This window comes from Salminus brasiliensis, chromosome 17 (genome assembly GCF_030463535.1).
Source record: "Salminus brasiliensis chromosome 17, fSalBra1.hap2, whole genome shotgun sequence".
NCBI lineage: Eukaryota > Metazoa > Chordata > Actinopteri > Characiformes > Bryconidae > Salminus > Salminus brasiliensis.
This window is the reverse complement of record NC_132894.1, coordinates 24,759,249-24,775,401: the sequence shown is the minus strand read 5'-3', so window position 1 is coordinate 24,775,401 and position 16,153 is coordinate 24,759,249. Positions and strand designations below refer to the sequence as shown.

Genomic DNA, 16,153 nt, shown 5'->3' with positions numbered 1-16,153 from the left:
ATAAAAATGGATGCTTATAGAGTAGCTGTTAATGAAAGTGCCACAAAATGAAACAAATTATGGATGCCAGTGCTGTTCAAATTAAATTTGTTTAATGTTATACATTATTATTATTATTATTATTATTATTGTGCTCTGTGCTCCTATTGACTTAATGTGGTCTCTTTATGTCTCTTTTAGGATGTGTGACAGTGGTGAGGGCCTATATACTTTCCAAACACGGGAAGGGGAGCAGATCTATCAAAGGGTCCACTCTTCCACGCTGGCCATTGCCGAGCAGCACAAGAAAGTCCTCATGGAGATGGAAAAGAACAGTAGAGTAAGCATGACCTCACCATGTGACCTTTCATGTGTTCCTGTAATCAAAAGTGTCAGTAATTCGACTTGTTAAGTACATTCAATACAGACCCACCTGTTCTTGTTCTCAACAACTGGTTTAGCTCCTTTCCAAAGACTCAGAAGCAGATTCCTACCCCTGTACACCCACAGCCATCTTGCCTCGCAGTGCCTTCTGGCACCACATCACAGGAACGCAAGGAGGAGTGGACTCTGCTAATGGTAAGGCTAAGTGAAACCCATGGATAGTTTTCTAATAACGGGTGATTATTATATTGTCCTAACTCTTCTCCCCTATGTGTCTCCAGGTGAGATGTATCCCGGCTCTCAGCCAGGAGCAGAATCTGACCTCTTTTCCGCACACCTTCCCCAAGAACACAGCTCCAACCGCCAACACTCAACACGCTACCCAACTTACCCCAGCCAGTGAGGGGCATGACGGACAAATCGTCGGGTTTTGTGCTTGAACCTTCCTCCAAACTGTACTGTGTACGAGTTCTTTTCTCACTGTGGGCAGAAACCATGCTGCCCAAGTGACAGTCAGAGCGGCTAAGGGCACATCCTGAGTGGAAATGCACTGTCCAGCATGGAATATATGGATTGGGTGGTGTTGTTTCCAGACATGGCATATCAGTAACACAAAGTTTTTGTCATATTGATGGAACTGATATGAACAGTCGCCCACAGAGATCATCTGGGGCAGGTGTGGTGACACTTTAAATTAAACAATGCCTCTATCTCTGTCTCCCATGCACGGTCTCTGTCTCTGTCTGTGTGTTAGTGCATGTCTCCTGTGACCGTGGAGGACTTTTGAGATTAGTAGCAGGGCTGCCCTTGGTATAGATTATTTGTATTACTTCCAAGGATGAATATAGGCTTCCACTTCACCTTCCTGCCAGCTTCTAACCTTGTCAGTGTTAAAACTCTTGAGCGCATGAGAGCACAAAACTTCTGTCATGCTTTAAACACAGAACCTCAGATTGAAAGATTGCATATGTGACACTTCCCTGAATCTGGAGAAGAGGGAGGAACTCCAGAAAAAAACAGGGGTGCTTTCATGAGGAACTCTGAAGTAGACCTCTCATTCTTTATTCACTGTTACTTTGATCTGTTTGACTGTTTCTTTTGTCTCTTGTTCCCTATAGTGAGACACCTCAAGGTAATTTAAACTATCAAGAATGCCTTTTCAAGAGTGGTGACTAAGGGTTTAGTTTTTTTTTTTGCGTAGAAAGAATAGACAGGAAAGTTGGGGTAAGTTACAGTGAGACTTTGCCAAGTAATTAATCCATTGTCCAAAGGTACTGCTCAGCTGCTGACCTCATGAAGGAGACCAGGGCTACGATATGGTCTAAATGATCTTCTGAGGGTCAGAGCAGTGAGTGCCACAAGTCCACAAATAAAAGATCAGAGACTATGAATTGACCCAGTTGAGCTGGTTAGGTGATATCTTGTGCTGGGTTTTTGTGTATGTATTTACATTAACCAACAAAGCACAAATTAATGGCATTTTACTACAGTAAGCTTTCCTTCAGTAGCCCAGAAATCTGCAGCTTAAATAATTCACACTGGCACTGTGAGAAGCATAGGATAAAAAAAAAACAGCAACAGACTTTGTACTGTTAAGTGTGTCATGGGTAATCGGACTCATTTCCTATTTGAGGAGCAGTACTTTAGTTTAGTAGCAGGTGTTTCTTAAAATTGACTAATTCATTATGTTTACGTCTAATATTACAAAAAGCGACAAGCTTCAGTAGAGAAGATATCATCTGCAGGGTTTTTTAGGTTGCTGTTGCAGCTGCCATGCCTATTCCGCCCCTGATTTTGTATGGATTCGTATCAGGTAGAGGTCTGGTTGTTCCAGCAAATATTTGAGGAATAGGTCTGGTGACTTGCCAAAAGTTTCTGAAAGAAACATATATTTATATCAGTTTGTGAGAGTTTGTGAATAAGGTATGAGAGTTTCAGGATTCACTTACTGGGTCCCAGTCTATTGTTGAAGCTAATTTAGTGCTGCAAACATCTCCAGATTACCTCTTTATTGCCATCCAATTCTCTGTGAACCTTCTTGTGCTAGACATCTAGCTGCCAAATGAAAAGAAACTCCCCTTGGGTGGGATTCTGGAACTATAGTCAATAGAGGCTCTGATTAACACAGTGTGTATTTTTAATATTTTTGTTGTCCCAGGGGATTTGGTGCCATCTATTATGGTTGAGATGCACTGAGCTTTATGTGTGATGCTTCTTCAATGCTGGAATCCATAAACTTGCATGCAAACACACACACACACTGTTTATTATTTATGTCAAACAAAAGAAGGGCTATATTTACATCCACATGTTTCTCTTCTATATTTTGTTCCTTGTGTACACTATTTTTGACACTCCACAAGGCTCATGTATATAAACTATTTATTTCACAATCAAGTGATTGTATGTTAGCGAGCAAAAGGGAAGCCACTGTTTGAGTGTTTGTTTGTTTGTATGTATGGTTAAATGACGAACAGAAAATGGACTGCATCAAAGTGCATTTGTAGGGAATCCTCCACAGTTCTTTGTGGAGATTTTAATCAAATGACGTGTGTGTGGGGGTTCTTTTCATAAAAAGAAATACACCTTAAAAGAGTTCTGTTTTTTTCTCTTGGGAGTTAATTGACAATACTCTGACTAAATGTGCCCCCTAAAGATAGTTTTGTGTGCTGCAAAGTATGCATGTTGTGTCCAGTAGTTCTTTAGAGTCCTGCGCACCCTTTCTTGGTTTTGCCGTTTCTCACTTCTTACTTTTGCCACGCTGAGCTTTTTCTGTGATCATCACATATTGTTTTCCCACAGTTAAGCTGAACATAACATAAAAACGCTAATATTTCAAATGTGAGCTACATGCCATAACCATGTCCTCGTAATTGTTCAGAGAGCTAAAAGGATGGTAAGGATAGACAGAGCAGAACTTAATAGAGAATTAATGAATTTGAATCATACTTTAGATTAATAGAGAGAAGTAAAAGTAAAAATCCACCCCAGAATTTTGTTCCAACTGCCTGGGCAGCTCAGATTTTGTTTTTTGTTTTTTGAACGAGAATGTTTCATCTCTAGGCCAGCAAATAATAGACAAACTATAGATTAACAAGACAATACAGCTCACTGAATATGAGCCATATAGGCTATGACCATTGACAGTGTAAAACCACACCTCAAGGGAAAATCATCTTTAGTTCTTGTTTTTGCAATCTTTACAGTTCATTTCTTGTCATGTATGTTGTTCACATTATGATATCCTATGCTAATATATTAAGTATGGTTTATATAGCACTGGTGAAAAAAATAAAATAAAAGTACAAATGTAAAAGAAATTCACTGATATTCATTCCAAACAGAATCTTATGTGAAATTAGCTCATAAATATAATGTGGGCTTGAATTAGTCTTAACAAAAAATGGAAAAGAAAATTCAGTATAAACCTATTAAGGTGTGGGTAAATGTGTGAAAAACCTGGTCAAATGACTTTTTCATTAAAACAAATTATTGGGTATTTTCTCTTTTTTTCTGAAATAAATAAGTTAACATCCTCTACAGAGAACATATTACTACACACGGTAATGCACGTTTACTGGTTTTTTTTTTTTAAGATTATTGTATTTTTTTTTATTGTATTTTTTGTTTTTTGTTCATTCAAATATTTTTATAATGTTAACTATGTTGTGATTCCAACCATTATTATGTCACACATTTTCAAAACACTCTTGAAATATTATTTCTGTATTGTTACAGGCTATCACTCCTGGAACCTTTTAAAAACATTGCTAAACATTCCAATAGCATTCTCTGCTAGCTGGAAAAAATACATATTTTTGTTTGTTCTCTCTAGAGGAATTGGTCACTTATTTTCTCATATAAAAGCAACATGTAAAATGTTTCTCTTTACTTTTGCATTTGACGGGAGTGGGCAACTATAGGTCCAGAACCATTTGGTGCTTTATTTCCTGTTCAAACACACAAATTAAACCTACTATTTACCTGATTAGTGGAATCAGGTGGGGTTGAGCAGGAACATCATAAAGTATACTGCGGGACTCCAACCTTCCAGGACCGGAGCTGCCTACCTGTGATCTATTACATATGTGTCTTTGCTACTGAGCACTTATTAAGATTTAAGACTAAAAAGTAAATGTGACCACTGGTCATAGTTCCTGTAGTTTTCATGTATTTCTCCCATTTTTCCCAAATCATCTGGCTCATGCAGAACTAACAAGAAATGTTGAGTTTCACTCTGAACAGTACGGTACTCTGTACTCTGTACAGTTTTCTTAGAGTTAACTTGGAGTAAAATAGAAACGAAGGTTCAGCCGGTGCTTAGTTATGACAGTAATGATTCACATCAGAGCATGTTGTCATGGATGGAACCCTGTCGCATGAGTGCAGTTCACAAAATCCCATTTGTGTCATGTGATGTTTGTGGTACAACATTTTGCATTTTTTACAATAAAAGATGTTTTTTATACAATGGAATAATAAATGGTTATTGTGTTTTATTAGATATTTTCTGTAAGTTTTGTGTATTTTCTATATACAGTGGGGTAGTTTAGTCAGCCGCTGATTGTGCAAGTTCTCCTACTTAGAAAGACGAGAGAGGTCTGTAATTTTCATCATAGGTACACTTCAACTATTAGAGACAAAATGAGAAAAAAGAATCCAGGAAATCACATTGTAGGATTTTTTGTAGATTTGTTTTGTAAATTATGGTGGAAAATAGGCATTTGGTCAATAACAAAAGTTCAACTCAATACTTTGTAACATAACCTTTGTTGGCAATGCGGAGGTCAAACATTTCCTGTAAGTCTTCAGCAGGTTTGCACACACTGAAGCTGGTATTCATTTCTCCATACAGATCTCCTCTAGAACAGTGATGTTTTGGGGCTGTCACTGGGCAACACAGACTTTCAACTCTCTCCACAAATTGCCTATGGGGTTGAGGTCTGGAGACTGGCTAGGCCACTCCAGGATCTTGAAATGTTTTTTACAGAGCCTCCTTCATTGCCTGAGCGCTGTGTTTGGGATTATTGTCATGCTGGAAGACCCAGCTATGTTCCATCTTCAATGCTCTCACTAATGGAAGGAGGTTTTGGCTTAAAATGTCACAATACATGGCCCCGTTCATTCTTCCCATAACGCGGATCAGTCGTCCTGAGACAGCCTGAGACAGCCCCAAAGCATGATGTTTCCACCCCCATGCTTCACAGTAGGTATGGTGTTCTTGGGATATAACTCAGCATTCTTCTTCCTCCAAACACGATTTGAGTTTTTACCAAAAAGTTCTATTTTGGTTTCATCTGACCACATGATATTCTCCCAATCCTCTTCTGGATTATCCATATGCTCTCTGGTGAACCTTAGACGGGCCTGGACATGTACTGGCTTAAGCAGGGGGACACGCCTGGCACTGCAGGATTTGAGTCCCTCTCGGCGTAGTGTGTTACTGATGGTAGCCTTTGTTGCTTTGGTCCCAGCTCTCTGCAGGTCATTCATCAGGTCCCTCTGTGTAGTTCTGGGATTTTTGTTCACTGTTCTCATGATCATTTTGACCCCATGGGATGAGATCTTGTGTGGGGCCCCAGATCGAGGGAGATTATCAATGATCTTGTATGTCTTCCACTTTCTTACAATTGTTCCCACAGTCTTTGGTTTTGGCCATGGTTAAGTTTGGAGTCTGACGGTTTGAGGCTGTGGACAGGTTTCTTTTATACAGATAACGAGATCAAACAGGTGCCATTGATACAGGTGACGAGTACAGGACAGAAGAGCTTCTTAAAGAAGAAGTTACAGGTCTGTGAGAGACAGAAATCTTGCTTGTTTGTGGGAGACCAAATACTTATTTTTTACAAATAAATTCTTTAAAAAACCTACAATGTGATTTCCTGTGATTTCTTTATTTCTCATTTTGTCTCTCATGGTTGAAGTGTACCTATGATGAAAATTACAGACCTCTTTCATCTTTCTAAGTAGGAGAACTTGTACAATCAGTGGTTGACTAAATACTTTTTGCCCCCACTGAATACAAAGCCTGCAGAATCTGTCTACATTTTATTTTTAAATAAAAATAATAATTTAAATATGTATGTGTTCTCAAATATGACTGTATTACGTAGTTGCTGTAAAACATCTGTGTTGTGCAGGAAAGTGCAAAAGTATATAGCCTGCTAAAAGGCAATTTATCCAAATGTAAGTTTATTGGCCATTCTTTGTGTAATTGAATTTTGAGAAAGTTGGCCGGATATTGCAGTTCAAATTAGATGGCTAACTCCATTATGTAGCACTATGAAATAGCTTTCAGAGGAAATACATTTCTGTAAAACTATAATCAATGAATGATGAGTTTGGTTGTTTCCAGTGTCTCTTCTCTTCACAACATATATAGAGTACTGAGTATCTCTATTCGCCAGGATTTCTGTTTCTGTTCAGCTCAGAAAACTTCACCAGGTATGACTATTTCTTGTCTTCACTGGAAAAAAAATATTGTAATGGCATTTTAAATTAATTTTAAATCAATCATCTTAAATCTTCTCAAAGTACCTAAATGTTATCATTCTACAATTGTTGTGACAATTTCGTAAAAAGGATTAACCTTTTTCTACAAGTGGTTAGAGTAATTTCATTTAGTGAATGTGTTAAACATAGCTCAGTTATGGATAAAACATTTGACTCCAGAGGCGTTTTTGCTCCATTTTCTTATGGTTACGTTGCCTAGGCTGCACTATTGTTCCTTCCCTGAGTCATTGACCCTTGTGTGCAAGTCAGTAAAAGCCGTTATCTTGAGTGCTAAAATGGTAGTAACTCTTCATGTTTAAAATGTTGCAGAAGGCCAGAACCCTCATGAGAGGTTTTGGTGGAATGGTTCTTATTCATTTGTGAGTTCAGGAAACTGGTAACTTTTGGCCTCTTTTGCAGTTAAACATAAATCATGATAGATTTACATACATTTCAGTTTTCATCTGACATTAGTTGACTTAAGGTCAGCTGATCAGTGGTGTTTTTTCAGCATTTTAGTGCTTTTATGGTTTGTAATATTTCTATATATATATGTGCCTGTGTTCATATGTGTTATCTTTTATCCTTAATTTAACAACTTCTTTATGCTCCATGACATTTATTAAACCCTAAAGATTACTAATCATTAACTACACTTAGCACAAAATGTTAAAAGTTAAAGTTTAACTAAAGTAGTACAATAACCATTTAGAAATGATTGATTTTACATAGCCCCTCTAATTTCACACACTTGTGAAATAAGACCACGGTTTCATGCAAGATGTGACCTATTCCCTCATTATTCCAGGACAAATTAAAGGAAAAAAGGAGTTCATTTCAAGTGTACCCACCTCTTCCGAGAATACTTGGGCGAGTAGTAGAGTACTATGGTCTCTATACTGACTTGTGTTTAGTAGTGTCTTAACAAAGAGGTATCTTTGAATTTTTAGTCTATTCAAACTAGCTGAGGTTATTTTTGTGAGTTTTGTAAGTAAGCAAAGTACTTTTGTAAGTTGCTCTAGATAAGGGTGTCTTGCTAAATGTCTTAAATATAAATGTAAGCTTTAGGATTGGCCAAATAAACAATTTGGTGCATTCTTTAAAATAGAGATTGTCGTGCTGGATCATGCATGGCAGTGAAAACAAGAACACTTGCAGGGAGTAGACAATGCAAGACTTTATTAAAATAAGCAAGATAACACATGACAGGGTGTACAAACAAGATAGGAGAACTCAAGGTAGCAGCAAACTAAGGGACAAGACAGATAAACAAAACAAACTTGACAACGTAGGCAGGACTGGGCAAAATAACAAACCTGGGAGTTGGAGGAGACAGAGCTTGGTAAAAGGGGGGAAGGGTATAAAACAAAACAAAATGGCGAAGAATACACCCAAACTGCTGAGCCTAGCTCATGAGGGACAGAGGGCAAAAGGAGAACTCAAACCACAAGCAGAGCTTGGGTGTAAAAGGGCAGGGAAACTAACAAGAACAAAAAACAAAAACGGGAGAACAAAACAAAACCACTAAGCAACACCAATTCACACCAAGGAGCTTGTGAGAGTCACTGGCTTTTGTAACCACAGTCCCAGGTGTAATGTATGAGGTTAACGAGAGGGAGGTGACCGCAATGCACATGAGCAGCCAACCTCCAGAATCCTGGCTCCTGACAAGGCACGTGGGCGGAGTCCTGTGATTGCCCCAGGGGAGAGCATGAAAACGAAATCCTGACACCATGAAGTTGATGATTGTAGAATTATTTTCTTGGTGAAGAAAAAAAAACACTTTACAACATCTAGTCAAGTTAATATCACTTCTAAAGAGGTAGATGTATTATTGTCCAAGAAATGTGAGTAACAGAAGGTTTACTTAAAGATGCAAACCAATGGTAACACTCAAGAACAGAAAGACCTGCTTAACCAAGTTTTAACTTAAGTCATAACTAAATTATCAAGATTAACCTGAGTATGGAGACAGTATGGTATGCTATCCATCAACAAAGAAATATGTGTGATCTGAAGCAATTCTAAATAATCTCTCAAATATGGTGGCGGCATAAAATATGCTTTAAGTAAAGGCCTAGAAGGCCTATCCTCTTAAGCAAGGAAACTCAGCATTTGGTGCTAAGCCAGACACTCGCAGAGATGGAATCAAAGCAAGTTGTCTATTAACAAAAACCAAGGTAACAGAAAAGGGCTTAATGAAATAAAAGAAGCAGCAACTGTGGGGTACAAATGTAAACACAACACAAATGTGACAAACAAGAGGGAGAAACCAAACGAACCTGGGACTGGGAGGAGTTGGGGGACCATCTACTTAGCAAAAACGGCTAGGCCTACCAAACCTGGAACCGCAGCGTGCTGCTGTGAGCATGAGTCGCCCAGCTGGGACGTGAGTAGCCAGTGAATCCTGACAGTGAGCGAGCGAGCCTCGCCGCTAATGTGGATAGCAGGGTGACCTGCTCCTGAACGCGGATACCGAGCCGAAGCTGACCTCAACATACTTCTAATCGTACGGGGAACCTCTCGGGTGACCTCAAGGTTCCAAACGCTACAATTCTCGGCATTGAACCATGGAGTTAAGGTGGTTCCTTAAGTACCCCCAGTCCCAGGTGAAACACACGAACCAAATAATGAACAATTACAACCGAACCAAAACACACATGAACATAAATGAACTGAACCAAACACACATGAACGTAAATGAACATGAACTGACTCAACTGAACCAAACACACATGAACATAAACATTACGTAACTAAGGCGGAAGTCCTTATTTGACTGTGAGCGGCTCGGAATCGCCCCGGGGGAGGGCGTGATACTGAGGGGCTGACACGTGGGTTGACTTCAGGTAGTCATTGACTGCAAAGGATTTGTACAATTACTTTTGAATCAGTGAAAATGGAATATGGTAAAAATGTCTTTAATTCCTAAATGGCTAATGTTTTAAATAATCCCTTTGCTGGAAAATCTACACTTTAATCACATTTGATTCTACATTCACCATTCTACAGCGAGGCAAACAATCTACAAATGGAGACAGTTTGGGACAGTGGTTACTCTGCCAAAAGTGGGCACCCAGTCAATATGACCCCAAAAGCACAACAGAGACTCATCAGTGAGGTAAAAAAAAACAACTCAGATTGACAGCCAAAGATTGGTACAGGCTAACATCTGTGGTCATGAGTCTAAACTGAAAATATCATCCCAACCATAAAGTATGGTGGATGGAACATGGGCCTGCTTTGCTGCATCAGGGCCTGGTCAGTTTGTAATCATTAAAGGAAAGATGAAGTCAAGTCAAGTCAAGTCAAGTCAAGTCAAATGGGTTTTATTGTCATTTCAACTACATACAGAGTACACAGTGAAATGAAACAACGTTCCTCCAGGACCATGGTGCAACATAGACAGTGCATACAAAACACAAGTGTAACATAAACAAGTGCGGACAGACAACACAACACAGTACAGACAGAGAATAATAAATAATTGGCGGTAGTGTGCAAATTCTGCAGTGTGTAATAAATATTGAGTCCAGTGAGGTAGTAAAGTTATTAGTGCAAATGCTTTGTGCAAAAAATGCTTCCCATTTTATCTGGGGTAAATGGTTGGAGAGAGAGAGAGAGAGAGAGAGAGAAAGAGAGAGAGAGAGAGAGAGAGAGAGAGAGAGAGAGAGAGAGAGAGTGTGTGCAGTGTATCAACAAATTCTACAGGATAATGTGAGAGTATCTCTACGTCAGCTGAAACTCTGTAGAAGTTGGGTGATGCAACAGGACAATGACCGAAAACACAGGAGCAAGTCCACAACAGAATGGCTTATAAAAAACAAAATCCGAGTAGCCAAGACTTGAAAAGAGCCGTACACATGAGGCATCCAAGAAACATGTCAGAGCTAAAGCAGTTCTGCCAGAAAGAATGTGCTAAAATCCCTCAGGAACAATGTGCAGGTCTTATCCCCAGCTACAGGACGTGCCTGGTTGAGGTTATAGGTGCCAGGGGAAGGGGTCAACCAGGTATTAATTCCAAGGGTTCACCACTGTGAATGTTGAATGAGTGTGTTCAATAAAGACCTGCAAGATTATATGAATCTATAAATGAATGCAGAACGCCATAAGATTCCAAAGGGTTCACATGTTTTTTCTTGCCACTGCATATATATGCTGTTATCAGTGGAGCACAGAAGTAAATGTGAGTGTTTATGATGTGTTTTTTATATGAGGTCTCCCCCATCACACAATAACTCCAACACTGGGAAGATGCAGACTAATACATGTCAAGCCAGTCAAACACTGCATCTTCTTGGACTGCAGCTAATACCAACATTACTGAAAGGTTGAACATGCCTGAAGAACAGTAACTGGTAATTATGTTATGCCAGCTAACAGACACCTGCAGTGATTAGCATTGTGCTAAGTAATAGAAGAGATAGGGGGCATTCCTACCCAAAGAGAGCATGTTAAATTTTGCATTACTTTTTTGCATTTATTTAGGTTATAGTGTACCTTTAAAAATCATTCACAGCATATTCCAAGACTTTAGGGCATTCCTCATGGTTTTGTGTAAATCTGCTCTTTATCTGTATTTATATGCTGCCTCTTGGCTTTATCATTATAAATACAGTTTGGTTTAGCACTGCTAAGAACATTCAGTCATTATCCACTTCTTACTGGTCATGGTTGCAGTGGGTCTGGAGAATTCCTGGAATTACTGGGCACAAAGCAGGAAAAGCTATGAACACAATACCCAAATTAACTTTTCTAGGCAGTCTAAACTTTTCAACTTTGACGTAAACAAAATCACATTACTTTTTTTAAAGATTACTTTACATTTTTACACAACGATGCTGTCATAAATTATCTATTACTGTTCCAAACATTCTCATAATTACCGCAACAGCCTGTGATTACTGTAAAGAATTGAGATAAATATGGTAAAACTTTGTCTTAACCTTTGAAAAGCAGAATAGTGATGTCTGGAGAACTGAGTCAATTAATCATGTATTAATAAATTATGTCTTAATCATGTTATGGCAATATTTAACTTAACTGTTTATGTATATGTATTTAAAGTACATCTGTTCATTAGTGTTAGGACATCAATGACCCAGGGTCTTTTTTCCCAAAAAACACATCATTACCAACCTATTACCATCACCAAGTGGTCAATAAACTTGGCAATGGTAATGACTGTTTTTCATTTTTACCATCAGTATCTTTTTAACTGTTTAGAAATGAAAGTTTCTGAACTCTTTTTCACAGTTTTTCAGTGCCCGTAAGATATCAGTGGAGAAGTAAAATATGAAAAGTGAACCTTTTGGAATGACCCGGAATTCTATATAAGCTCAGTCTTGGCCATCATTTAGTCTTTACTTTAAATCATTCTTGACATAATTTAAACTAAATGTATTTGTTTTTCTAATTTGATTTGTGTAAATGTAAACAGGCTCACAAGCATTACTTTTTCCTCATTCTAGCAGGACACCTAGGACCAGAAACCAATAAACAAGTTGGCCAAAACAACAAGCTCTGCTCGACTGTTTTATGGTTTCAAAGCACAAATGACACAACATTTAAAGTCTTGTACAATATTCCAGGTGCAGAAGTAGTCATTACCTGGATACTTTTCTTTATTGAGCTTCCTGTTGTCTTTTTGGCCATACATGACCAGAACAGACTGTGTTGTTCCTGTGGTTGTCATAAACCTTCTAATCTCTGATCTTATTCAGATCTGTTTCAGGCCCTTCATAAACACTTTTCCTGTCACCACAGAACGTTTGATTGTATTCTGGGTTTATAACTTTGGCATGATAGCTAGCATTGGCTTCATGGTCTGCATCTCATTTGAGAGATACGTAATGATCACATACCCACTTTGGTATCGATTGGGTCGTTCTTTAAAGTACTCCATTTTTATCTGTTTGCTGATTTGGTCAGTGTCCCTCACTGAAATAGGGATTAGCATTGTAATGATACGAGGAGGAAATGTGGAAAGTGTATTTGTTATGTCTGTGATTTTATTGTTTCTCCCATACCCGCTAGCTGTGTTTTGCTTGTTTGGTTCTTGGAAAGCTCTATCACGTTCAGTCTCTGTCCCCCGTGATGAACAAATGAGAATTCTAAGAATCCTGGCGCTGGTACTGTTCAATTATACTGTAATGTTTCTACCTATTACAATCTGTAACATATTTATCTCTGTGTCTCTAGAGAATTGGAAAAAATCCTTCCTAAGAGATATAAGATTTGTGTCAGGAGTCGTGATGTATCTGAATCCACTTGCAGACTGCTTGATGTATGTGTTTATGAGGAAGGATGCCAAATGCATGCTGAAATATTTCTGTTATGAGATGCCCGACAGAAACAGAAATCAAACTCTAAACACTGCTGTAGATGGACGTGACGTGGAGGACAATTAAAAAGAGAATATCAATGAGCAGCTTTGCAGCTTGGTCTCAAAGAAATGTCATGGATGATTCTAACCTCAGTATTAACCATGTATAACTTAATATGAACCTTATTTAACTTACATTTGGCCCTATTTTTAAGTTTTACTTAAATTATGTTACACTTTTAAAAAATTGTATGAGTTGTTACACTGCATTAAAATGTTTTTACTCATTTTACATTAACAGGCAGTGAAGAACAGTTACTATAAACACAGTCAAAAAAGAATAAATAATGGAAAATTCTGCTAGCCATCCTATGGAATTCAAGTAATCAATGCTAATATCAATGCTAAGCTGTTCTTGGTTAAATATGGTCATTGACTTTTTACTAAAATGTGTCCTCTGTGTAAAGATACAGGTCAACACATCAACACATACATTGTTTCTGTTTTACATTGTATTCATGATTTAATCACCTATAACTACAAGTGTATTGTATAGATATTGTATTGATAGATAAATATTAGAATATTACAGTTGCAATCAGTTGCATCAGAACAGGCTGGGCTGATGAAAAGGCTTTGTCTGGTAGCCAGGGGCACTGCCATGCATTTTGAGCCCCATGAAGAAGACATTACATATGGATATTAAAACTGGCCACTACAAGTCTAATAATTCTCCCAAAATATTAATTTTAGAAAAATTTTAAATTTTCTTTTAATTAATACATTTCTTAGGGCCTCAACATACATAAGAAAGTCAAGTGCTTAAGACATTGTGATTATATACAGATTCTTATTTCGACATATTTGACATGTTTTTCTGTATACCATCTGTACTATGAATCAGAAAAGAAGCACTCCAAATGTGTGTAAATATTTGTAAAATATATTGTAAAAGTGTATGTTAAAGTGTACTTTTACTTTTAGTTATATTGAAGACCATTTTTGCAGGTCCCTCCATTTTCTCAGGCCTAAACATGACTGGACATTGATTTGATTAGCAGTTTTTTTATGGCCAGGTGTGTCCACATTATGACAAATTAATGACATTCAAGGTCTGGGGTTGATTAGTAGCTGTTCAGGAAAACTCAAAATATGTGGAGGTCAAGTAAAGTAAAGAACACTCCGAAGGCAGAAAACATTTCTAGGGAGGAAACAGCATTTGAAGATGTTAGGACCAAATAACTTCAGGCAGCCTTTAACAGCAAATTTAACTATACAAACTTTACAAATATACTATACAAATATAACTTTAACTGCATTCAAGTGTTAAAAACACTCCTCATATTTATTATTGTTAGTTTGCCCAATTACATTTGAGCCTGTGAAAATTGAGGACCAACTGAAAATGGCTGTTATTCCTAAATGAGTACAGAGATGGTTTTGTTAAACCCCTTTGGATTAAACTGAAGCTGATCTTAAGGATCTTGCTACTTCAACAGCAAAACTGAGGTTCAGGTTATTAACTCTATCCAACATGACAATGTTATCTAAGGATGTGTGTTTACCATTTAGTACTATGAGTGTACTTTCATAGTTTTAACTGTATTCTGTAAATACTCTTAAAGATAAACACTTAAATGGTCAACATCAATCAATGACCTCACTACATATTGAGAGAAAGTATGTACGATCATATGCTTATGTGTCATGCATCAACATAATTTGTTGTGTCAGCTATATTTTTTAAAAATACATACACAGTAAGTATTATGTATAAGCTGTATTTTTGCTGAGAATACTGTCATGTTTTCTGTAAATTGTTCACATCCCTTACTAAAAGAAGTTTATTTAAGCAGTTTGTGTCAGGCCCTTATTCCCCCGAAAACCCCCAAACAGTGGGGATGGAGGCCCTGAAGCAGGCTGTTCGTGCCCAGGGGCAATTCCTGAGGCAACAGCAACAAACGCTGCAGAGCGTGTCAGACTGTTTGCCACCTGGCACAGCAACAGGCAGGCCAACAGCACCAGGTCGCCCAACTAGTGGGTGGCGTCCAGGAGCTCACAAAGCTGGTACAGGCTTCGCTGGAGCCCCTTAGGTCTTGTTCCCTGGCTCTTATCCGGTTGGTAAGCCAGAGGTCTGGTAAGCCAGTATTCTCTCAGAGTAGACCATGTTATTTTTCAGCCCTGATCGACTGCGGACCAAGGGGAAACTTCATGTGCTGACATCATCGTGCGACAGGGGATACCTATCCGGCCTCTTAAGACTCTTTGAAAATCCCTGGGATGGTCAGCCTGTGGGACCAGCCCCCATTACCCATGTAACGGTGCCGGTTCAGTTGTCTGCCAGTAGTCTGCACAACCCCCATATTCCTGGCCTGATGGGGAGATAATGTCCTGGTCCCCATCCTCTTTCTCCCATTGCCTCGGTCCGGCCCTCATTTAGACTTTTGTCCACGACCATTGAAAGCCCTGAGTCCCAAGCAGTTGTCCCCCCCCCCCCATATCTGCTCGCTAACGATGGAAGAGGAACGGACGATGGTAGAATACACCACTGAAGCCCTAGCCCAGTACCAGGTTATGCCTTATTTCTTGGCAAATGCTCCCTCCGTCTTCCATGCGTTCATCAGTGATGTCCTCCAGGACTATTTAGGGCACTGTCTGGTGGCCTTCTTGGATGACATCATTCCTCCGGACCGTAACCTTCCCAGTCCAGCAGGTATTGATGCTTGGCCCACGCCTTCTAGCATCCAACACCTCCTTAACAGTGTAAACAGGGGCCCCCTCTATCTCCACCGGCTCAGGTGGGACGTCAGTGGAGATTGCCTCGTTCAGTGGATCTGAGACCACAGGCTTTAAGAGGCACATGAAAAGAATTGTAAACGTGCGAATGTGGGGGGAGCTTCAGGTGATAAAACACACAACTCCTTTTGTTAATGAGACCAGAAAGGACCAGAATACTTAGCTCATAATTTGTGG

The 16,153-nt window shown here is 38.8% G+C and overlaps 1 protein-coding gene across 3 annotated transcripts in view; it reads left to right on the top strand.

Annotated features, from left to right (window-relative positions):
• The window catches only part of dok4 (docking protein 4), a 49,860-nt gene extending 48,988 nt beyond the window's left edge, over positions 1-872 (top strand). For all 3 annotated transcript variants that reach the window (XM_072660794.1, XM_072660795.1, XM_072660796.1), the window contains exons 7-9: positions 181-319; positions 441-558; positions 645-872. In XM_072660794.1, coding sequence (XP_072516895.1) covers positions 181-319; positions 441-558; positions 645-766 — 379 coding nt within the window. In that variant the 3' untranslated portion in view covers positions 767-872. The remainder of the gene's footprint in view (positions 1-180; positions 320-440; positions 559-644) is intronic.
• The last annotated feature ends 15,281 nt before the right edge of the window (positions 873-16,153 follow it).